A 25,391-nucleotide genomic window follows, 5' to 3' on the forward strand; every position below is an offset into this window, starting at 1 on the left:
AATTGACAATTCTGTGGACTGTCTTGTGCACGTTTTAAATTGACAATAGCTGTTAGCAAAGGTGTCAGCTAGAGATGACGTGCAGGAGCTAGCAGTTTTGCATGATGTCTATGTTGAAGCTAATTAACATTTTCTAATCAGAGTAAATAAAGTTGAATATATGGATAAAAGTCACCTTGTTTGAGAGATTTACATGGTTATCAAAACATCACGCCAGGATGAGATATCACATAACACAGCCCTTATTTCAAGTGTTTCTAAAATCCCCTATGGGAAAAATGTATGGTGGAAAAACAATTGGAACCATTTCAGTTTGACTGCTAGGTTATGGGTATTATGACACCTGCATTGTGGGGCTCCATAATCACCATAAAAAGGTGAATGATGGGTGTTTTTCAGGTGGTTATAATGCTCATTCACACAGTTTTATAACAGGTCTGATTTATAACGGGAAACATGCGTATGTATAGCTTGCGCCAAGTTTATGAATCTCAATATTTGTGCGTGCGCAGTCTTCCAGAAATTACCCATGCATACATTTATAACTTATGAGGTCCCTGATCTCGTCTGCTCTCGAAATAAATTACATGTTCTCATTGTCCAAGACCGTGTAAAAATGGATCCGAGACCAAGACACTGTAGTCCCGAGACCAGACTCTACAACACTGAAAAACACAATCCATTTCACACCACACACCTGTTTAAACCAGTGTTTCCCAAACTCAGTCCTGGGGACCCAAACATGTGCACGTTTTGTTTTTTGCCATAGCATTGCACAGCTGGCTGATTCAAATAATCAAAGCTTAATAATGAGTTGATTATTTGAATCAGCTGTATAGTGCTAGGGCAAAAAACAAAACATGCACACATTGGGGTCCCCAGGACTGAGTTTGGGTAACACTGAGTTACACACTTGTACATGTATTTTTATTGAGAGAGCATGTTCATTTCAGATTGACCTTTTGACTTAATTACTATTATGTAGAGGAATAAAAAGGCATTGACAAAATATAATGAAAATGTACTAAAATTTAATCATTCATAAAAGCTGGAAAATCTTTTGTGACTGGGTAACAAGAAGCAATATTAGAGTTGGTTTTTAGTACAATATATTTTCAGCCTCAAGACAAACAAATCAAGTCTTCATTTCCCCCATTCTATAAAATATACATTTTCCACAGCATTATGCAAAAAAGTAATCAGAATATATTATGGGAAATATGAAAGCCTTACAGCTTCCCATAAAACAAAGTCACTTAGGAAATATGTTATTTGATGAATAAAAGTACTTAAGAGTAGTAGGAGAAAGAAAACATATGGACATTGATGCATTACTGTTGACACAATTAGTGCAGAAGGGTATGGTAATGAAAAAGGCCAACATTTCCCATGATTTATTTTGCAAACGTTTTGTCATTTGAAATGTGCCGAAGATCTGACAATATTTGCAATCAAAACAACCCAATTCCCCAAATCCGCATGGTGGTCTCTTCTTTTAAATTATAATTTCCAAAACAGGGGAAAGGCAAAACTCTTCCTCACAAGGCTGACCCATTGACAACATTTTAAAAAGACAAAAAGATCTGTAACCATTAAGAAGCAGAGAAGAGTATCAAAGAAGAAGAATCCTCCATTATTAGAGTGGTGAGGAAGATAATTACTTGTCTGCCTTTATCAAACTTCTCCAAACGTTGTTGAAAGGTCTTGGAATGCTGGCACCTTCCAAATGGGCAACAGTTGTGTAATTCAGTTTCCTACAGGTAATAGAGACACAGAGGAATGATATTCCAGAGGTGCTTTGATTTACACACCCTTACGTATTTATTTGGACTGTGAAGCTAAAACTTAGAATTTCTGCTCCATACGCCAGTATTTTGGATTTGAGAAAATGTTTTATGTGGCGACAATACAGAATGTCACCTTTAATTTGAAGGTTAGCGTTTTGTGTCATGAAATTCACTTATAGTGTATTAAATATAGTCAAAAGTTTAGTATTTGGTCCCATATTCCTAACACGCAATGACTACATCAAGCTTGTGACTTGTTGGATGCATTTGCAGTTTGTTTTGGTTGTGTTTCAGATTATGTTGTGCCCAATAGAAATTAATGGTAAATAATGTATTGTCATCTTGAGTCAATGTAAATAAGAATGTTTCTGAACAGTTCTACATTAAATGTGGCTGCATTGCTACCATGATTACAGATAATCATGAATGAATTGTGAATAATGACGAGTGAGAAAATTAGACATAAATATCATACCCCCCAAAAAATTAGTCACAAGCTTGATGTAGTCATTGCGTGCTAGAAATATGGGCCCAAATACTAAACTTTTCACTAAATGTAATACACTAAGTGACTTTGTCCAAATACTTATGACACTTTCAAATGGGGGGGCACTAGAAACAAAGTGCATTAATTTCATAACTGCAAAACAGATATGAAAATACCCTCAAATAAACAGGTGACATTCTTTCATGTCGCCTAATACATTTGACCTCAAATCCGAAATTCTGGAGTATAGAGCCATATTAAAGGTTTTAGCTTCACTGTCCAAATGAATACGTAGGGGAGAGTACACTCCATGTGAGAGCAATTGCACATGGAATGCGTGACTGAAGAACGTGAGACTGGTTATTCTGATAGAAAGCAAAAATATCAATGCAAGTACATACTCATGGGATTATGATCAAATTAGACTCAGTACAAAAACATAATACATATAGGTTCCGGATCTCACCTGGCTCAGAGCTGCTGCAAGTAAGAACTTTAGAGCAGTGTGCAATTTGACTTCTTCTTTGCTTTCTTCTTTTCTATCGGCGTTTTCCTATTGATCTGTCTGACCAGGTCATAGAAAATCTAAATAGGAGCAAAGGAGCTGGTAGTTAGAGATGCATTAACTAACTCTGTCATAGGCTCCAGATAATCACACTTGTTTACTTGACAATAATTACTTTTTTTTTGTTGCAATTCCTTTCAAATAAGAGATATAAAACACTTTAATTCAGTCCAGGTGACGACGTGAAAGCAGTGGGACTTACCTCATTAACGTTGATCTTTGATTTAGCGGAGGACTCTAGAAAGGCACAGTTGTTCCACTGTCTGGCCAGGTTCTGTCCCTGCTCTTTGCCCACCACACGCTCATCCTCCAGGTCACACTTGTTGCCTACCAGGATCATGGGGACCTGATACAAAATAGGGAGAAATAGAGGGATGTTGACAGTTCTTTCCTCATTCTTTTCAAAACAAAAATATAAGCCATATCAGTCTCCATAATGTGACAATGAATCAATCATGTACAAACTCTGCATGAGGCAGAAATAAGAGCATGGCTGAAACTGGCAAACATCAGCCATGACATTTCTATCTCAAAGCCACCATCTTCTCTGACATGCTCCCCCAATGTCTGTACAGGATTCCTTCTTCTCACTCTGTCATTTAGGTTAGCAACACTGAGGCATGCATGAGAGCATCAGCTGTTCCGGACGACTGTGTGAACACGCTCTCCGTAGCCGACGTGAGTAAGACCTTTAAACAGGTCAACATACACAAGGCTACATGGCCAGATGGATTACCAGGACGTGTGCTCCGGGCATGTGCTGACCAACTGGCAGGTGTCTTCACTGACATTTTCAACAGATTGAGTCTAATACCAACATGTTGTTTCAAGCAGACCACCATAGTCCCTGTGCCCAAGAACACAAAGGCAACCTGCCTAAATGACTACAGACCCGTAGCACTCATGTCCGTAGCCATGCAGTGCTTTGAAAGGCTGGTAATGGCTCACATCAACAACATTATCCCAGAAACACTAGACCCACTCCAATTTGCATACCTCCCAAACAGATCCACAGATGATGCAATCTCTATTGCACTCCACACTGCCCTTTTCCACCTTGACAAAAGGAACACCTATGTGAGAATGCTATTCATTGACTACAGCTCAGCGTTCAACACCATAGTACCCTCAAAGCTCATCATTAAGCTAAGGATCCTGGGATTTAACACCTCCCTCTGCAACTAGATCCTGGACTTCCTGTCGGGCCGCCCCCAGGTGGTGAGGGTAGGTAGCAACACATCTGCCACGCTGATCCTCAACACTGGAGCCCCCCAGGGGTGCGTGCTCAGTCCCCTCCTGTACACCCATGACTGCATGGCCAGGCACGACTCCAACACCATCATTAAGTTTGCAGACGACAACAGTGGTAGGCCTGATCACCGACAATGACGAGACAGCCTATAGGGAGGAGGTCAGAGACCTGGCCGGGTGGTGCCAGAATAACAACCTATCCCTCAACATAAGCAAGACTAAGGAGATGATTGTGGACTACAGGAAAAGGAGGACCGAGCACGTCTTCATTCTCATCGACGGGGCTGTAGTGGAGCAGGTTGAGAGCTTCAAATTCCTTGGTGTCCACATCACCAACAAACTAGAATGGTCCAAGCACACCAAGACAGTCGTGAAGAGGGCACGACAAAGCCTATTTCCCCTCATGGGTCCTGGGTCCTGAGATCCTCAAAAGGTTCTACAGCTGCAACATCGAGAGCATCCTGACTGGTTGCATCACTGCCTGGTACAGCAATTGCTCGGCCTCTCTCTGACCGCAAGGCACTACAGAGGGTAGTGCGTACGGCCCAGTACATCACTGGGCCTAAGCTGCCTGCCATCCAGGACCTCTACACCAGGCTGTGTCAGAGGAAGGCCCTAAAACTTGTCAAAGACTCCAGCCACCCAAGTCATAGACTTTTCTCTCTGCTACCTCATGGCAAGCGGTACCAGAGTGCCAAGTCTAGGACAAAAAGGCTTCAACAGTTTTTACCCCCAAGCCATAAGACTCCTGAACAGGTAATCAAATGGCTACCCGGACTATTTGCACTGTGTGCACCCCCCAACCCCTCTTTTACGCTGCTGCTACTCTCTGTTTACCATATCTACATAGTCACTTTAACCATATCTACATGTACATACTACCTCAATCAGCCTGACTAACCGGTGTCTGTATGTAGCCTCGCTACTTTTATACCCTCGCTACTGTTATTTTACACTGTCTTTTTAATGTTGTTCTTATTTCTTTACTTACCCATTGTTCACCTAATATCTTTTTTGTACTATTGGTTAGAGCCTGTAAGTAAGCATTTCACTGTAAGGTCTACACCTATTGTATTCGGCGCACGTGACAAATAAACTTTGATTTGATTGTGGGGTAACTACAATGTTGATCCATCCTCAGTTCTTCATCTCAGCCATTAAACTCTAACTGTTTTAAAGTCCCCATTGACCTCAGTGAAATCCCTAAGCAGTTTCCTTCCTCTGCGGCAACTGAGTGAGGAAGGACGCCTGTAACTTTGTAGTGACTTGGTGAATTGATACACCATCCAAAGTGTAATTAATAACGTCAACACGCTCAAAGGGATATTCAATGTCTGCTTTCTTTATTTGTACCCATCTACCAATAGGCGCCCTTCTTTGCAAGGTATTGGAAAACATCCCATGTCTTTGTGGTTGAATCTGTCATTTGACATTCACTGCTCGAATGAGGGACCTTACAGAATAGTATATGTGGGATACAGAAATGAGATAGTCATTCAAAAATCATGTTAAACACTTATTGCACGCAGAGTCCATGCAACTTCTGACTTGTTAAGCAAATTAAAATGTATTTTAATGTTTAGGCTTGCCATAACAAAGAGGTTGAATACACATTTCAGATTTTACATTAATTTGTAAACATTTCTAAAAACATAATTCCACTGACATTATGGGGTATTGTGTGTAGGCCAGTGACACAATCTCAATTTAATCCATTTTAAATTCAGGCTGTAACAACAAAATGTGGGGAAAAAGTAAACGGGTGTGAATAATTTATGAAGGCACTTTAGAACATAACTGCATACAAATCATAGTGATCATAACAGCTGTAATAAATGCATTGACAACAAGGCCTAAGTGTTGGAAGCACATCAACAACAGTGACGGAGCCCTGAATAGCTACAATACTCACATCCTCCCAGGCTGACTACACCAATGAGGAGATGGGAGAGGCAGGACTTGCAGCGCGATCTGCGTCACAAATAGAACTGACTTCTATTACGTGGTTATACCCACGTTGCAAAATAAATGTAGAAGTCTATATTATTAAATTATTGAGCCAATGAGCGTCTGCGTTGCCAAGGGGTAAAATAGAAGTCAGTTGTATTTGTGACACAGATCGCGCTGCAAGTCCTGCCTCTCCCATCTCCTCATTGGTTTATAGAAGCAGGTACCCACATGCCATCACCTCATTGGTTATACCCACGTGGGTGACTGAAAGACGAACGAGGTCAGTGGCGGTAATGCAGCTAATTTATGAAAGTTGCCAATCGCAATATAAAGTCAGGAGAAGAAAAAGTCAGGAGAAGAAAAAGCCTGGAAGGAGGAGAGATGACTAGAAACTATTCGGTTGACCGTTTTATGTGTGGATTAATTGTCGGAGTAGAGGACCTTGTGCATTTCAGGTAAAATAACAACTCAATGTTTATATCCCAGGACAAATTAGCTAGCAACAGCAAGCTAGCTAAATAGGACAAATTAGCTAGCAAGTGCAAGCTAGCTAGCTAAATTGGCATAAATGTTTAATGCTTTTCGACCTGTCCCCAAATTAATGTAATTGGTTCAGAGTTTGTTTTGATATTTTAACCTGCGTGTCATGATCGTGTTTGGTGTGGGGGGACAATATACATTTATGCACAATGGCGCATGTGCACAGCCGGTTTGGGTCATGTGTCAGTGTCAACGACAGTGACTGAGCCCTGAATAGCTACAATACTCACATCCTCAGTGTCAACGACAGTGACTGAGCCCTGAATAACAACAATACTCACATCCTCAGTGTCCTTTACTCTCAGGATCTGTTCCCTCAGGTCCTGTAGGTCGTTAAACGTGGACTGTGCAGTGATGGAGTATACAAGAGCGAAGCCTTGACCGTTCTTCATGTACAGGTCCCTCATTGCTGTGAACTGCTCCTGTAAAACAGCAGATGAAAGACTTCATTACATACTGGTCATATTTACTGCCGTCATACAATCTGTTACCATGGCTAACGTTTACTGCCGTCATACAATCTGTTACAATGGCTAACGTGGACATGTTCTACTTACTGTTCCAGCTGTGTCAAGGATTTCAAGCATGCATTGCTGCCCGTCCACTTCAACTTGCTGTGGGAGAGGGAGTAAAGTTTAGTACCATTTTGACACTTGAGTGGTGGCAATGGAGCTCTTAGTAACTTTAGGGCAGCATACCTTTCTGTAGGAGTCTTCTATTGTGGGGTCATATTTTTCCACAAAAATACCTTGTACAAATTGGACTGTCTGGAAGAGAATAAGCAAGGAAAGAAGAACATAAATAGTGATATCAATTCTCAAATCACTTACACCCAGAATGCCTTAATAGAAACCTAGGCAAGGCACTACTCACCAGTGCAGATTTGCCGACACCGCCGGAGCCTAACACCACAAGCTTGTATTCACGCATGGTGGGGTTACTTCACTAGACAGCACAAAGGTCTGCAAGAGGAGAGCAAAGAGAGAGAGCATTGTTTAGGCCTACTTACGTCACTATGTATATAAATTTAACACATTGCCAGCCACAGATGAGAACCCAATAATGTCTTTCAGCTTTCATCAGATCTAGACGTAACATTTTGCAGTTGTTCATTCCCCTCAGCTTGCCCATTATCTAACTACTCATACATAGCTCAGCCTGAACATAACGGTCTGCTTGTGGTATCCCTTTGACAACACATATTCAGGAACTGAAACTCCTCTCCCTCTGACAAAAAAAGAATCCCTCCATCCCACCACTACCCAGGGACATCAGCTGACATGAGGAGGCCATGTTCCCTTTTCAAAAGAAGGAAACAAATAGACAAGAGCCAAAATAACCCAGAGATTTGTTCCACCCTCGGGATTATGCACTACATCTTTAACACTTGAGTAAGTGGCAGAGAGCTGATGCTAATTGTCACACAGCTCAGTCTCTATGGAGTTGGTGGGTAATAGCCGCAGTACCACAAATAGCTTAATCTCATTAGCATGCTTAGGAGCAGGCTGTGTGGGGCGAGGAGTCGCCACCTCCATCAGCTTGGCACAGTGATAAGTAGGGCTTGTAAAATTAGCACAACATTATAAAACTCTTACAACAGTCAGGCATTTATGACTTGATATTACAAACCTATTCAATTCGCATTTCCTGTTCTGTCTTGGAGCCAGCCATGGAAATGTGAGGCACCTGCCAAGAGAGACACTTCTCCCCCAGAATATTATCCCCACAAAACCTATTTTTGTTTTGTCTGCATTGTGCTTATTCCATTGGGGACCATATTGGAAACAACGTGTTTAACATGCATCTTTCCACCAATAAATCAACATGTCTTATGTCAAATAGGAATAACCACCAGGTAATGGCAAAAGCTACTCCATGAGAAAATGTTGGTTTTATGTGCAGAGAAACAATCCTAACCCACTACGCAAATCTAACAAATTGCAAAGGACAGCAGCACCACAAGCCTACAATGGACAGATGGGCGGTATGAGGGATGCTACAAAGGTCCATTCAATCCTCAGGCCATTGCAATACACCCCCCCTTTGTGAAAATGTTGTGCATATAGAAAACAGAACAGAGATTAGAGTAAGAGAATGACCACTGATGTAAAATAATGACCAGGCCAAGAAAGGCAGCGTGTGTTTGATTCCGATATCAGCTCCAATCTAGAAGCATACTTAGAACCCACAGACGCAGTAAGAAAACTAAACAAAGTGTCTGCCAAAAACGTTTCAAAAAGGCATTTAATTTATATCTGACGTGGCCACAGCCTTTAGTAGCCTCTTTCTGATTAGATATAACACATCTGGAGTAGCACTTAAGCAAATAAATGCTTGTAGAACTTCACATGGTCAATCCCAATCTTAGAATTCCTGCAAAGCACAGCTGATATGGAGAGTGTTTCCATGTTGACAGGATGTTGGCACATCCACCATGCCCACTGGCAGTGAGAACACTAGCCTCTTGATATCTTCCAAGTCATTGAGGGTTCAGATCCAGTTAACACAGTAGACAGCAGTTAACTGGACTGAAAACCTGTAGCTAGACAACTTTTTGTTGTTCTTTTTACTAACGCTATGCGAGTTGATCATTCCCAAGCAGCATATAGCCTAATAGCATAGTATCTGCACAAACTCATTTTCCAGCAAAAACACCCACTTTAAGGACATAACCTACCGTGTACAAGGCTGGAAACGACAACTCCCCACTACATCTGGTGAGGGAAGGCTAGCAGTTCCCAGGACACACAGGTGTGGAGGCTGTGGTGGGAGCCAAAGGATTTAGGCTATGCCAGAGAATCCCCACAAAGATAGGAAAAAGACAGAAGAAATATATAAGTTGCAGTTCACTTTTTGAAAATAATCTTAGGCCTGCACTTTGAGGGAGTGGGAAACATTTTGTCAAACGGTAGGCGTACATTAGGCCGAATCATCTACTCATCACCATCAATATGGTCTCAAAATCCTCACTTGAAAAGTGAAGTTGAAAAAGGCCTAAATGATAAGAAAACCAGACCATTGTTAGAACTACAAAAGAAACCCATGCAGAATGTGCCAATGAATGGGCAACATAAGGTTATCTGTGTTTACTCAGATTTCTGTTCAAAATTGAGGTGCAATTTACTGCATAAAAGCTGACTTTGCTTATCAGTCAGACAGCCAAATCATTCCTGGCTTCTTTCAGACTTCTGAGTGAGAGAGTTTCTGGCAGATTATAAAACATCTGCTACTTTAAACATGTCAGAGTTCTCTAAATTGAGAGACAATTATTTTATCTATGGATAACACATCTTTTTGACAATCTTAAATGCATACAAAGGGGCACCTGATGGGAATGTGGTTAATTATTTGCTTTTATTGCACATGGGTGTTCTCCTGAATGGCATGTCATGCATCCAATTATAATTCTCAAAAGACAACACTAGCCACCCTTGCTATTTACATACACTACTTTGCCAGAAAGTATGTGGACACATGCTCGCCGAACATCTCATTCCAAAATCATGGGCATTAATATGGCGTTGGTCCCCCCCCTTTGCTGCTATAACAGCTTCCACTCTTCTGGGAAGGCTTTCCACTAGATGTTGGAACATTGCTGCAGGGACTTTCTTCCATTCAACCAAGAGCATTAGGGAGGTCGGGCACTGATGTTGGGCCTGGCTCACAGTCAGCATTTCAATTCACCCCAAAGGTGTTCAATGGGGTTGAGGTCAGCGCTTGGTGCAGGCCAGTCAAGTTCTTCCAGACCGATCTCGTCAAACCATTTCTGTATGGACCTCGCTTTGTGCACAGGGGCATAGTCATGCTGAAACAGGAAAGGGCCTTCCCCAAACTGTTGCCATAAAGTTGGAAGCACAGAATCGCCTAGAATGCCATTGTATGCTGTAGCATTGAGATTCCCCTTCACTGGAACTAAGAGGCCTAGCCCAAACCATGAAAACCAGCCCCAGGCCATTATTCCTCCTCCACCAAACTTTACAGTTGGCACTAGGCATTGGGGCAGCTAGCATTCTCCTGGCAACCGCCAAACCCAGATTTGTCCATTGGACTACCAAAGGGTGAATCATCACTCCAAAGAACGCGTTTCCACTGCTCCAGAGTCAAATGGCGGCGAGCTTTACATCACTCCAGCCAACGGTTGGCATTGCACACAGTGATCTTTCCACTTGACAATAACAGCACATACAGTTAACCAGGGCAGCTCTAGCAGGCAGAAATTTGACGAACTGACTTGTTGGAAAGGTGGCATCCTATGACGGTGCCACGTTGAAAGTCACTGAGCTTAAGTTGTCCTTATGTTAGGCTATGATCTGGCTATACAATAAGGCTGTGGTCTACACTAGTTCATTTAGCAGACAAGATTTGCGTCGAATTCCATGACATTATTTTATAGTATGAAGAATAGAATTGAACTGAATAAAATAGAAAGGATATTTTCTTCAAACGATTTAAGGGAGTGCGCACATGCTGCTATTCTGTGTTGAGCGGTTAACAAAGAAACAGGTATTCCTATATGCTTAATTTAGAGTTATGTAACTTTAGTTGTGATACAAATGTTGGGTTATATGTTTTGATTGTCAATACATTCTATCACTGCATGATGCGACTATTGATTTGAATAAAGTCGCATGAAAAGGCATGAGCTCAGCTTTGTTTTTTGCACAGGCTGTACACCCGGCTGCACCCCCTTCGTGTGGCCATAATGCCCCCTAAAAGAATCCATGCTTTTTGCAGCCAGTGGCCGTTGTGCCCTTGGGCTAAATATAATAATTATAATTCCCTTCTTCGGGCTGCGTGGCAAAGCACCTCTCACTCACATGGCTCTTCTTCACGTGATCAGATCTTTATCTAAGGCTATAAGTGAAGACAGACATCGGGGACGCAACAGCGTGCGTCCTTATCCAAAATCAAATCAAACTTTTTGTCACAAGCGCCGAATACAACAAGTGTAGAACTTATCGTGAAATGCTTACTTACAAGCCCTTAACCAAGAAAGAGTTTAGAAAATATTTACCAAATAAACTAAAGTAAAAAATTATAAAACACAATAAAATAACAATAACGAGGCTATATTAATCTACTATCCCCCATAGTTCAAAAGTTGACCTATTCTATTCGAGAAAGAAATAGACCACTAGCATCAAAAAAACTGTTTTAATGCAATGAGCCTGACGCAACTAATCAGAACGTCTAGCTTAAAACGTTGATAAACTATTAGGCTATTTCTTCACATTAAGAGCACAGCAATGCGCACATAGCAGTAGGCTATAAGCGCAAATGTTCCATTAGCATGAACACACCACAACTCTCCTTCCGTGGCCTCCAACTGCTCTTAAAACGCAAGTAAAACTAAATGCATGATATTCAACCGATCACTGCCCGCATCTGCTCGCCCGTCCAGCATCACTACTCTGGACGGCTCTGACTTAGAATACGTGGACAACTACAAATACCTAGGTGTCTGGTTAGACTGTAAACTCTCCTTCCAGACTCACATTAAGCATCTCCAATCCAAAATTAAATCTAGAATCGGCTTCCTAGAACGCAACAAAGCATCCTTCACTCATGCTGCCAAACATACCCTCGTAAAACTGACTATCCTACCGATCCTCGACTTCGGTGATGTCATTTACAAAATAGCCTCCAACAGTCTATCACAGTGCCATCTGTTTTGTCACCAAAGCCCTATACACTACCCACCATTGCGACCTGTACGCTCTCGTTGGTTGGCCCTCGCTTCATACTTGTTGCCAAACCCACTGGCTACAGGTTATCTACAAGTCTCTGCTAGGTAAAGCCCCGCCTTATCTCAGCTCACTGGTCACCATAGCAGCACCCACTCGTAGCACGCGCTCCAGCAGGTATATCTCACTGGTCACCCCCAAAGCCAATTTCTCCTTTGGTCGTCTTTCCTTCCAGTTCTCTGCTGCCAATGACTGGAACGAACTGCAAAAATCTCTGAAGCTGGAAACACTTCTCCCTCACTAGCTTTAAGCACCAGCTGTCAGAGCAGCTCACAGATTACTGCACCTGTACATCGCTCATCTATAATTTAGCCCAAACAACTACCTCTTCCTCTACTGTATTTATTTATTTATTTTGCTCCTTTGCACCCCATTATTTATATTTTGCACATTCTTCCACTGCAAATCTACCATTCCAGTGTTTTACTTGCTATATTGTATTTACCTCGCCACCATGGCCTTTTTTGCCTTTACCTCCCTAATCTCACCTCATTTGCTCACATTGTATATATACTTATTTTTCTACTGTATTATTGACTGTATGTTTTGTTTATTCCATGTGTAACTCTGTGTTGTTGTATGTGTCGAATTGCTATGCTTTATCTTGGCCAGGTCGCAGTTGCAAATGAGAACTTGTTCTCAACTAGCCTACCTGGTTAAATAAAGGTGAAATAAAAAATAAATAAAAAATTTGCAAAAGTGACCACAAATGCAATTATTTTATTATAAAAAGGTACATTTATATGGTGAAAATTATCTTCTCCAAACATGAAACTCTCGCACTGCGCATGTATGCCAGTTAGGGTCTACACCCGTTGTAAAGCAGATTATGTGCTACATTTTAAGAAGTTATTTGGCAACTTTAGTTGTGATACAAACCTTAACAAAACATATAAGCCTATGGGCTAGGCTACATGAGGTGTGCGACTATGATTTTAAAAAGTCACCAAAAAAAGGCCTTGCCTTAAACTAGCCATCATTCACAAGAAAGGCTAATATTGTCACCCAGCAGACTATTCTTGACTTAATCTCATCTTTACATATACTAAATACATTTACTAAATGTAAATAATGTGTGAAATTTGTTTGGATTTAGAATGGACCATTATCATGCACTTGTCTGTAAACAGAAGCAGTGGAAAAAAATATATCTATACACTTAAAAAGCGAATGGAGGACGCTTTCCTGTGGTTTATTTTCATGCCAGCCAGGTAAGTTATATTCGTGTTGTAAAGAAGCAATGTGCTTAATAATTAGAAAAGTTGAGAAATAAATATAGTAGGTCTAGTCTATAGAAAGCTGCTGGGATCCTCTTTTTAAGAGGCCATCACTCTGTTTTCTCACAAAATTGCATAGCCTATAGAAATGTTGCGCAACATGAAATCTCGAAGTGTTTGATTAGATTTTCGATAACATTTGCATTGATGTCAGAGTGATGAGGGACAATAGAGTGCTGAGTACCAGGCAGTTAGCAAGTTTGGTAGGCTACTAATGACCATCAGCAGCATCAGAGTTGGAGAAGCCTAATTACCGTGACTAAACGGACACGTGGATTTGAATGCCATCATTACCCGTGACCGCCGGTGTGGCGGTAATACGGTCACCGTAACAGCCCTATCCATGACTGGGAGTTACAGGTTAGGTACTGTTTGGTGTAGCACAACATTTTTACCAACCTTTACTTGGCGATACTAGCTTTGTTCTCGATTCTGCCAAAGATGCATCTTCTAAAATGTCAGTGTCCAGTTGCAGGTGGTGCATTTGAATTTAGAAAAGGCTTCGTTACTAAAACAAATAAATATTTTGCTCCATTAAGTAATCAAACAATGTGTACGTCGCCATCTTCTCCATTTAATTTTTTGCCCCCTCATTGATTGAGACAGGTGGTTCCACCCCAAAGTGCAGCATGTCATGATGACACTCACCTGTCTCGATCAATGCACTCTCCACGGAATCGGAAGAAAGCGGATGTTTCTGGTTTTCAGGGATACAGTATTTAACCCAACTTCAGTTTCCCATAAAAAAAAACAGAAGTAGGGACTCCGCTCAGGGATCCTTCTATGCCTGCTACGTTTGATCATAACCTATGAGAGAAGATTTGAAATAGACAAGATGGCGGCATACACATTGTTGGATTACTTCATGTTGCAAAACAATTACTGTATACTGAATAAAAATATAAACAAGTCACATGTTTCATGAGCTGAAATAAAATATCACAGAAATGTTCCATATGTAAAAACAATATTTCTCAATTTTTTCGCACAAATTTGTTTACATCCCTGTTAGTGAGTATTTCTCCTTTGCCAAGATAATCCATCCACCTGACAGGTGTGCCATATCAATAAGCTGATTAAACAACATGAACATTGCATAGCTGCACATTGTGCTGGGGACAATAAAAGGCCACTCAAATGTGCAGTTGTCATAAAAAAATGTGACAGACAGTATTTCCCTCAACTCAAGTTGAGGGAGCGCACAATTGGCATGCTGACTGCAGGAATGTCCACCAGAGCGGATGCCAAAGAATTTAATGTTAATTTCTCTACCATAACCCATCTCCGCCATTTTAGAGAATCTGGCAGTACGTCGAACCGGCCTCACAACCGCAGACCACATTTAACCATGCCAGCCCAGGACCTCAACATCCGGCTTCTTCACCTGCGGAATGTCTGACACTAGCCACCCGGATAGCTGATAAAACTGTGGGTTTGCACAACCAAAGAATTTCTGCACAAACGTTTCAGGGAAGCTCATCTGCGTGCTTGTCATCCTCACCAGGGTCTTGACCTGACTGCAGTTCAGCATCATAACCGACTTCAGTGGGCAAATGCTAACCGTCGATGGCCACTGGCATGCTGGAGAAGTGTGCTCTTCACAGATTAATCCCAGTTTCAACTGTAGTGGGCAGATGACAGTGTATGGCGTTGTGTTGGCGAGCGGTTTGCTGATGTCAATGTTGTGAACAGAGTACCCCATGGTGGCGTTGGTGTTATGGTATGGGCAGGCATAAGCTACAGGCAACGAACACAATTGCATTTTATCAGTGTCAGTTTGAATGTATGGAGATACCGTGACTAGATCCTGAGGCTCATTATCATGCAAATTAATCTGCCACAATCATGTTTCAGCATGACAATGCACAGCCCCATGATCTGAACAATTCCTGGGAGCTGAAAATGTCCCAGTTCTAACCAGACATGTCACCCATTGAGCATGTTTGGGATGCTCTGGATCGACGAGTACGACAGCGTGTTCCAGTTCCTGCCAATATCCAGCAACTTCGCACAGCCATTGAAGTGGAGTGGGACAACAGTCCACAGGCCAAAATCAGCCTGATCAACTCTATGCGAAGGAGATGCGTCGTGCTGCATGAGGAATATGGTGGTCACACCAGATACTGAATGGTTTTCTGATCCACACCCATATCTTTTTTTCTAAAGGTTTCTGTGACTAACAGATGCATATCTGTATTCCCAGCCATGTGAAATCCATAGATTAGGGCCTAAGGAATTCATTTCAATTGACTGATTTACTAGTGATGCACAGATATAACATTTTTGGCCGATACTGATATCCGATATTTTCCTTGCAAAAAAAACAATACCGATAACCGATATAAAAAATGTTGCGGGCTTTTAAGCATTCTAGTACAGTTAAATAGTTACACGGATGCAGCGGTTTAAGCCACTGCATGAGGTGTCACTACAGTCACTGGTTCAAATCCAGGCTGTATCACATCCGGCAGTGATTGGGAGTCCCATAGGACGGCGCACAATTGGACCAGCGTCGTCCGGGTTTGGCCGGGGTAGGCCGTCATTGTAATTAAGTATTTGTTCTTAACTGACTTGCCTAGTTAAATAAAAGGTTACACACATGCACAGACTATAAAATGATTATGTTCGCATTTACGTATGTCCCCATGACCAGTAAAACATAATCAAAACCTATTTCTTTCCCTTACTTGCTGTTTCGTTGTTCAGTGGTTTCATTCTCAACCAGGATTTCTATGGAACACCGTCTGGGTCTTTGCGTGTCCAAAAATATACTATTTAACGTGTCAAATAAGCTTGTTGACCAATCAGGACCTGAATATGACTGCACATCACATAATAATTTAACGCGTTCATACATTTTTTACATAGTTATTACACATTGATTACGCTATCACTCGTATTTCATATGTCACAACGATTCGTCAATACGTATGCTATGATGCTCGTAAAGTTGTCGTGCAGTGCTACAGTGCTGGTCATAAAACAAGCTAGCTAGCTCATGGATTTAAACAAATGTCGTTTTGCTATGTTTTTGGGGAAGAACAATCTGTTTCAGTAGCTAACTATATAGCTAGGTGTCATCTAAAATAACCCTAATTTATAAAAGACAATTCTTATTTGATTAATGGTGGTTGGACCCATCTATGTGAAGCTAGCTACAATAAGGATTAGCCACAATAGTGGACTTTCCGGTTAGTATTCAAAATAAAAGTATGCCATAATTCTATTCATTCACTGTCAATGACATACTTTGATTTTGAAGGCAAACCGCAAATTCCACTATTGTGCCTAATCCTTATTGTGGCTAGCATCACAACACATAAGTCGGTCGAGCATCACTAGACAGATGAAGCTAGCTGGATGCTTTTAACGTTAGCTTTGGACAACAGGGTTAAGTAGCTGGCTAGCTATTTATTTTCATGAACTGAAGTTCAACTTCAATAGGCGAACAACAAGTGGCAACCAAGCTAATACTTTCTCACAAGGATTCCTAAATCATTGCTAAGAATAATGAAAATGACTGCATTTTTTATTGGTCATTGTTTTCAGGCTGGTTGTATTGGTGCTAGGTACCAAGCTAAAACTAGCTAACCCAGAAGTTACGGTCGAACAAATGATGCGTTATTACCAACGCGGTATTGTAAACATCGTTCATGGCTGGTGTTTGCTTGTTTGCTGACTTTTTTTGTTCAGCTTTGACAGTTCTACTGTATCATTTTTGACACGCAAAGACCCAAACGGAGTTCCATAGTATGCATGTCGTGAAGCTAATAGCAGTGACGCTATTACTGTCTAACTCCGTTAGGGCAACATCGGAAAAATAGCGCACTTGGTAGTGTTAACCGGTGCTCGAATTGTCAGCGAAAGCCAACATCACCCACGACAGAGAACGGTTGATTGTCAAGGGCAAAAAATGCCATTATCTTGGCTTTAATGGATTTCGCCTTTGTTGTCTCGCTGAAATTTTGTTACTCTTTGAAATGACTGCTTGACTGCTCGATCCACACAGCAGACATTGTGGGTTAATTTAGGAATGCTGTGTTGCACGTATAGCGCAAAATTTTACGTGGCGTCATTACATCATATACCTTCGTTATATAGGTATGCATGTCAACTTTGACATCGGTTTTGAACATCGGGCGTTAAACTAGACATCCATCGGCCAATACCGATGTTGGCATTTTTAGCTAATATCGTCCGATTCCGATACGTTCACCGATATAATCATGCATCCCTAAAATCTTTGAAATTGTTGCATGTTACATTTATATTTTTGTTCAGTGTAATAACGGAGCATTTTCTAAATTCAAAATGCACCACCTGCAACTGGCCAAATCGAGACGAAGATTGCATCACCAAGTTAAATGGATAATTCCACCACAAAACACAAATTCCTATGATTAACAGTGTTAAATAACAGTAATATGTGAACACAAAATTTTTTGTGAACAAATGTTATAAGTTTAGTAGCAGCATGTGAAAATCTGTTGCAGCTCAAGTCAACTACTAAACCCACAATGCAATGCTCTCTCTGGGCTGGCTGGCTAGCTAAGTAGCAAACTTAACTATACACAATAATACCAGTTAATATCTGCATATGAAGTAGCTAGCTAGCTGTAAAATCACCTAAACAAACTGCACCATCAATTTAGGAGTCTCACCCAGAGTGCAAGAGTACGTTGTTATGGCAACAACAGCCTGTTCCCAGACACACAGGGCGCATTGAAAGATGGTACTTGGAGAAACTGTGTTGAATAATTTGCTACACTGTTTAGATTGAGCACATCTAAACGTAATATATACATTGTCATGACGATATAGGTGGATGGATGTGTTCTAGACAAGTATGCCAATACCATTTTATTGGCTGATTTGGTGGTCTGAAAAGCAGGTAATTGTTTTAAAAGCGTTATTAAAATGTGATAGTGTGTTATCCCCTATCTCCAGTGACGAGAACTAGCCTAAAGGCCGGCAGATAGTACTATTGATGGTTCGTACCTAAAAACATTCTCCATTCAGGCTGCTAAGGCGTCAATTTCATCCTTAAGTAGATTTAATGGCGAGAAGGAGGGGGGAAATATGCATACTTTCTTTTTGAAACAATTTTCCACTGCCATGCAAGTGGCTAATGCTACTTACTGATGTTGCACCCTGCATTCAGCCAGGGGTGAACAGACTGCTGCAACCTGATTGGCTGAACGCAATACGCAACATCCAGGACTAGCATTCCTAGGCATTAGCCACTTTTGCATGGTGGTAGAAAATGGTGTTTCATAAAGAGCACAAATTGTCCCTGTCTTTTTTCACCTTCTCACCATTAACTATAGTTCAAGAGGAAATTGATGCCTTTGCAGCATGAATAGAGAATGTTTTAGATACGAACCCGTCCACGGGGATATTATCGGCTGCATCCATTGCGTTTTGATGGTAAGATGGGAACGACTCAATATCGCCCTCTGCTGGCCTTTGGGCTAGACGAGAACCATGTATTCTGAATAAAAATATAAAACAACAATTTTACTGAGTTACAGTTTATAGAAGGAAATCAGTCAATTGAAATTAATTCATTAGGTCCTATTCTATGGATTTCACATGACTGGGCAGGGGCGCAGCCATGGGTGGGCCTGGGAGGGCATAGGCCCACCCACTGGAGAGCCAGGCCCTGCCAATCAGAATTAGTTTTCCCTACAAAAAGGGCTTTATTACAGGCAGAAATACTCCTCAGTTTCATCAGCTGTCCGGCTGGCTGGTCTCAAGATGATCCCGCAGGTGAAGAAGCCGGATGTGGAGGTCCTGGGCTGGCTTGGTTACACTGGGTCTGCAGTTGTGAGGCCGGTTGGTCGTACTGCCAAATTCTCTAAAACGACGTTGGAGGCGGCTTATGGCAAGAGCTCTGGTGGACATTCCTGCAATCAGCATGCCAATTGCACGCTCCCTCAAAACTTGAGACATCATTGGAATTGTGTTGTGTGACAAAACGGCACATTTTAGTGGCCTTTTATTGTCCCCAGCACAAGGTGCAACTGTGTAATGATCATGCTGTTTGATCAGCTTCTTGATATGCCACACCTGTCAGATGGATGGATTATCTTGGAAAAGGAGAAATACTCACTAACAAATTTGGGCACAACATTTGAGAGAAAGCTTTTGTGCGTATGAAACATTTCTGGGATATTTTATTTCAGCTCAAGAAACATGGATAAAACACTTTACATGTTGTGTTTATATTTTTGTTAAGAATATATATGACAAGTTCCTACAAGATTTCAAACAGACCACTTACAAGTTAAATCATGGAGATAATCTTTTTACCCACTGAACATAGGCTTTCAACAAATTGATTGTATTTCTGGGGTGGATTATTCCTTTACTTGGTAGGAAATTCTATGTATCACACCAAACAGTACCTAACCTGTAACTCCCAGTATTGGATACCAAAAATTGTTGGTTAAATCGCATTATCTGGTGTAACAATCTGCATCTAACTTAGCTAGCCAAGTTACTATTTAGTTAGCTGTCGAAGTTGCCTTCCTAGCAATTTAGCTAAGCTAACCCCTACGTTTGCCATCCTGGGCCGATTTAAAGTTACAGCTAGCTAACAGTCCACGATCTGGGTGAGCCAACCATGTAGTGGCTAACTTGTTAAATGGTATGTCCATCAATTGCCAATTAGCCAAAATAGCTAGATAGCTAAGGCGAACTAGCTACAGCCAACTCCCTTCGGCTTGTTATGCTAGCTGTTGTAACTAAATGCTTTAGCTAACTTAGCTGCTTTAGCTCGCTAACGTTAGCCTCCCTTCCATCCGGCCTAGACTTTCGCTGTGACTAGCGAGCAACTACCATAGTTAGCTGTCCTACTTTGCCATCTGACACATTTCTAAAATTTTCACCGACCTATATCTATATTGGAGTATTGATTAGCCCAAAACGGTTGTTATGGCCAGATATAATCGTTACTCACCGTGTTTTGGTCTCCCCGCCGCCTCACTGGAGTTGCTGACTTCAATGAATCTAGGTCGAAAATATACTTCAACCAAGACATCAATGAACCTCGTTCGGCACTGTAAACGTCACTCCCTAACAAACGTCACTCCCTAGCTAACCTCTCAAACCATAAATGGCAACGGACGGTGCACACTACTGTAGTTTCAAGGCGACCTGGGTATTCACAATGTTGTAGTCCAGGCATAAAACCATATGGATCATCTGAGTATTTTGGCGACCATGTACACACTGCGTGCAAATATTATTAAATAAGAGATTACAAGTTTGTTGCCATGGTCTCCACATTATAAACTGAGGACTGTGACAAAAACTATACAACAAAGTAATAAATAGCCTATAGTTATCAAGTAGGCATACTGCCATACGAAATGTGTTTGGATAATGTGGGAAAGCAGAATGCTGTAGCGTGCAATTAGATAGCATACTTTCCCACTGGAGTTCTCAGAAATAAACCATCTCTACTTGTTCAAACAGACATTCAGTCCCTAGTACAAGTCTACACAGCCCTTTCACAGCACCCCTCCTTTCCTTTGTTTGCTGAAGCGCAAATGCCCACCTGAACACTCACGGTCTTCACATTTTGCTACCTTAAAATTAAATCTCAAAAAGGAATACATTGGATTCTTTCCCTACCTACAGTTGAAGTCGGAAGTTTACATACACCTTAGCAAATTACATTTACACTCAGGTTTTCACAATAACTGACATTTAATCAGAGTAAAAATTCCTTGCCTTAGGTCAGTTAGGATCACCACTTCATTTTAAGAATGTGAAATGTCAGAGTAATAGTAGAGAGAAATATTTATTTCAGCTTTTATTTCTTTCATCACATTCCCAGTGGGTCAGAAGTTTACATACACTCAATTAGTATTTGGTAGCATTGCCTTTAAATTGTTAAACTTGGGTCAAACATTTCAGGTAGCCTTCCACAAGCTTCCCACAATAAGTTGGGTGCTGATCGCTGCAGCTGTACATAGTCCATCTGTAAATAGCCCACCCAATTTACCTACCTCATCCCCATACTGTTTATATTTATTTATTTTTCTTCTCTTTTGCACACCAGTATCTCTACTTGCACATGATCATCTGATGATTTATCACTCCAGTGTTAATCTGCTAAATTGTAATTATTCGCTCCTATGGCCTATTTATTGCCTACCTCCTCATGCCTTTTGCACACAATGTATATAGACTCTTTTTTTCCTACTGTGTTATTGACTTGTTTATGGTTTACTCCATGTGTAACTCTGTGTTGCTGTCTGTTCACGTGCTTTGCTTTATCTTGGCCAGGTCGCAGTTGTAAATGAGACCATGTTCTCAACTAGCCTACCTGGTTAAATAAAGGTGAAATAAAAAAAATATTTAAAAAACCCCAACACTAAACAGAAAATAACCACGCACAACTAACAGTGGGAAAACAGGCTACCTAAGTATGGTTCTCAATCAGAGACAACGAAAGACAGCTGTCCCTGATTAAGAACCATACCCGGCCAAAACATAGAAATACAAAACCTAGACATACAAACATAGAATGCCCACCCACATCACAGGGTCCCTTGTCATCCAATATCTCCTCCCATGTCCATGAGTCCATCAACCTCTGCTCCCTGTTACCCCGCTGCTTGGTCCATTTGTGGTGGGTGGTTCTGTCACGGCATTCATCGGAAGAAGAAGAGGAATCGTCAGACCAAAATGCAGCGGGGTACGTGTTCATCTTTATTCGCTTAACTGACTGAACACTGAATACAAAATAACAAAAAGAATAGCCGAAACAGTTCTGCAAGGTGCAACCAACACTAAACAGAAAATAACCACCCACAACTAACAGTGGGAAACAGGCTACCTAAGTATGGTTCTCAATCAGAGACAACGAAAGACAGCTGTCCCTGATTAAGAACCATACCCGGCCAAAACATAGAAATACAAAACCTAGACATACAAACATAGAATGCCCACCCACATCACACCCTGACCAAACAAAAAATAGAAACATACAAAGCAATCTACGGTCAGGGCGTGACAGTACCCCCCCCCCCCCCCACAAAGGTGCGGACTCCGGCCGCAAAACCTGAACCTATAGGGGAGGGTCTGGCTGGGCATTACTCCACGGTGGCGGTTCTGGTGAGGGACGTGGACCCCGCTTCACTTCTGGCTCGGCCCACTTTAGTAATGCCTCTGGAGCGGGAACCCTCACCGCCGACCCCGGACTAGAGAACGCCACTGGACTGATGGTCGAGTCTGGAGTGAGTGGCGCCTCTGGACTGACGGGCGGCTCTGGCGCCTCTGGACTGACGGGCGGCTTTGGCGCCTCTGGACTGACGGGCGGCTTTGGCAGCTCCGGACTGACGGGCGGCTCTGGCTGCTCCGGACAGGAGGGCGGCTCTGGCAGCTCCGGACAGGAGGGCGGCTCTGGCAGCTCCGGACTAGAGGACGCCACTGGACTGATGGTCGAGTCTGGAGTGAGTGTCGCCTCCGGACTGACGGGCGGCTCTGGCGCCTCCGGACTGACGGGCGGCTCTGGCGACTCCGGACTGACGGGCGGCTCTGGCGCCTCCGGACTGACGGGCGGCTCTGGCGCCTCCGGACAGGAGGGCGGCTCTGGCACCTCCGGACAGGAGGGCGGCTCTGGCAGCTCCGGACAGGAGGGCGGCTCTGGCAGCTCCGGACAGGAAGGAGAACCTGGAGGGAGGAGACGGAGAGACAGCCTGGGGCGTGGGGCTGCCACAGGGCCCACCAGGCTGGGGAGACCTACAGGAGGCCTGGTGCGTGGAGGAGGCACCGGATGGACCGGGCTGTGGGGGAGCACTGGAGCTCTGGTGCACAGCCTTGGCACCACTCCTCCAGGCTGAATGACCACTTTAGCCCGGACCCTCCAGAGTGCAGACACAGGTCGAACCGGGCTGTGGGGGAGCACTGGAGATCTGGTGCATACCACTCACACCTCTCCCTTAGGCTCAATGCCCACATTCGCCCGGCATGGGCGGAGCGCAGGCATAGGGCGAACTGCACCCTCCCAACGCCCCGGAGACACAGTACGCAGAGCCGGCGCAGGATACCCTGGACGGAGCCGGCGCACCGGAGACCAAACGCGCTGAGCTGGCACAATCTGCCTTGGCTGGATGCCCACTCTCGCATGGCACTTGCGGGGGACTGGCGACACCGTGCGCTTCATCGCATAACACGGTGTCTGACCAGTACCACGCTGCTTCCGGTAAGCACAGGGAGTTGGCTCAGGTCTCTCGCCTGACTCCGCCAATCTCCCCGTGTGCCCCCGGGCTGCCTCTCGTGCCTGTTGCACTGCCTTACCTCATATCGCCGCCGCCCCAGCTTTAGCTGCCTCCAGTTCTTCTTTGGGGCGGCGATATTCCCCAGCCTGTCTCCAGGGTCCCTTGTCATCCAATATCTCCTCCCATGTCCATGAGTCCATCAACCTCTGCTCCCTGTTACCCCGCTGCTTGGTCCATTTGTGGTGGGTGGTTCTGTCACGGCATTCATCGGAAGAAGAAGAGGAATCGTCAGACCAAAATGCAGCGGGGTACGTGTTCATCTTTATTCGCTTAACTGACTGAACACTGAATACAAAATAACAAAAAGAATAGCCGAAACAGTTCTGCAAGGTGCAACCAACACTAAACAGAAAATAACCACCCACAACTAACAGTGGGAAACAGGCTACCTAAGTATGGTTCTCAATCAGAGACAACGAAAGACAGCTGTCCCTGATTAAGAACCATACCCGGCCAAAACATAGAAATACAAAACCTAGACATACAAACATAGAATGCCCACCCACATCACACCCTGACCAAACAAAAAATAGAAACATACAAAGCAATCTACGGTCAGAGCGTGACACCGTACTATTGTTTGTACAGATGAACGTGGTACCTTCAGGCGTTTGGAAATTGCTCCCAAGGATGAACCAGACTTGTGGAGGTCTACAAATTTTTTTCTGAGGTCTTGGCTAATTTCTTTTGATTTTCCCATGATGTCAAGCAAAGAGGCACTGAGTTTGAAGGAAGGCCTTGAAATACATCCACATGTACACCTCCAATTGACTCAAATGATGTCAATTAGCCTATCAGAAGCTTCTTAAACCATGACATCATTTTCTGGAATTGTCCAAGCTGTTTAAAGGCACAGTCAACTTAGTGTATGTACACTTCTGACCCACTGGAATTGTGATACAGTGAATTATAAGTGAAATAATCTGTCTGTAAACAATTCTTGGAATAATTACTTGTGTCACGCACAAAGTAGATGTCCTAACCGACTTGCCAAAACTATAGTTTGTTAGCAAGAAATTTGTGGAGTGGTTGAAAAATGAGCTTTAATGACTCCAACCTAAGTGCATGTAAACTTCCGACTTCAACTGTATCTTAACAAACTACTCCACATTATAAAAGTTATAGAAAAATTATAGAAAATATTCAGATGTCTTTATTGCGCAATATAAAATTGCCCAAGCTCAGTAGATTACGGTGGGAGTCATTGATGGAGAGCAATATTCAAACCTTGTCTCTGAGTTTCAACTAATTTAAGTCAGGACTAAGGCTGGACCACTCGGGAACATTCAACCTCTTGGAAAGCCATTCGGTGTGTCTTTGACATAAAAAATTATGCAATTGTTCCTCTGAAAAATAAAACTCTATGCCAGGGTAAGGTTTTCAGAAGACTGAAGCAGGTTATCTGTTACTTTTTACCTGGGCTTTGCTCCTTTCATATTTTTGTTTTATCCTGACAAACTCCCCAGTCCCTGCCGGTGACAAGCATACCCATAACATG

The 25,391-nt window shown here is 42.6% G+C and overlaps 1 protein-coding gene across 2 annotated transcripts; it reads right to left on the reverse strand.

Annotated features, from left to right (window-relative positions):
- Positions 1-1,011: 1,011 nt before the first annotated feature.
- Positions 1,012-20,670, reverse strand: LOC120059240 (ras-related protein Rap-1A-like). 2 transcript variants are annotated; one of them, XM_039008132.1, is made up of 9 exons: positions 20,563-20,670; positions 9,258-9,366; positions 7,454-7,542; positions 7,279-7,347; positions 7,138-7,194; positions 6,862-7,002; positions 3,042-3,185; positions 2,741-2,859; positions 1,012-1,754 (listed from the first exon to the last, which is right to left on the reverse strand). In XM_039008132.1, the coding sequence occupies exons 3-8, from the start codon at positions 7,508-7,510 to the stop codon at positions 2,770-2,772; spliced, it is 558 nt and encodes a 185-aa protein (XP_038864060.1). In that variant the 5' UTR covers positions 7,511-7,542; positions 9,258-9,366; positions 20,563-20,670; the 3' UTR covers positions 1,012-1,754; positions 2,741-2,769. The 2 variants fall into 2 exon arrangements, with proteins under 2 accessions (XP_038864060.1, XP_038864061.1); XM_039008133.1 differs by lacking the exon at positions 9,258-9,366.
- Positions 20,671-25,391: the final 4,721 nt, after the last annotated feature.

This window comes from Salvelinus namaycush, chromosome 14 (genome assembly GCF_016432855.1).
Source record: "Salvelinus namaycush isolate Seneca chromosome 14, SaNama_1.0, whole genome shotgun sequence".
Classification (NCBI taxonomy): Eukaryota; Metazoa; Chordata; class Actinopteri; order Salmoniformes; family Salmonidae; genus Salvelinus; species Salvelinus namaycush.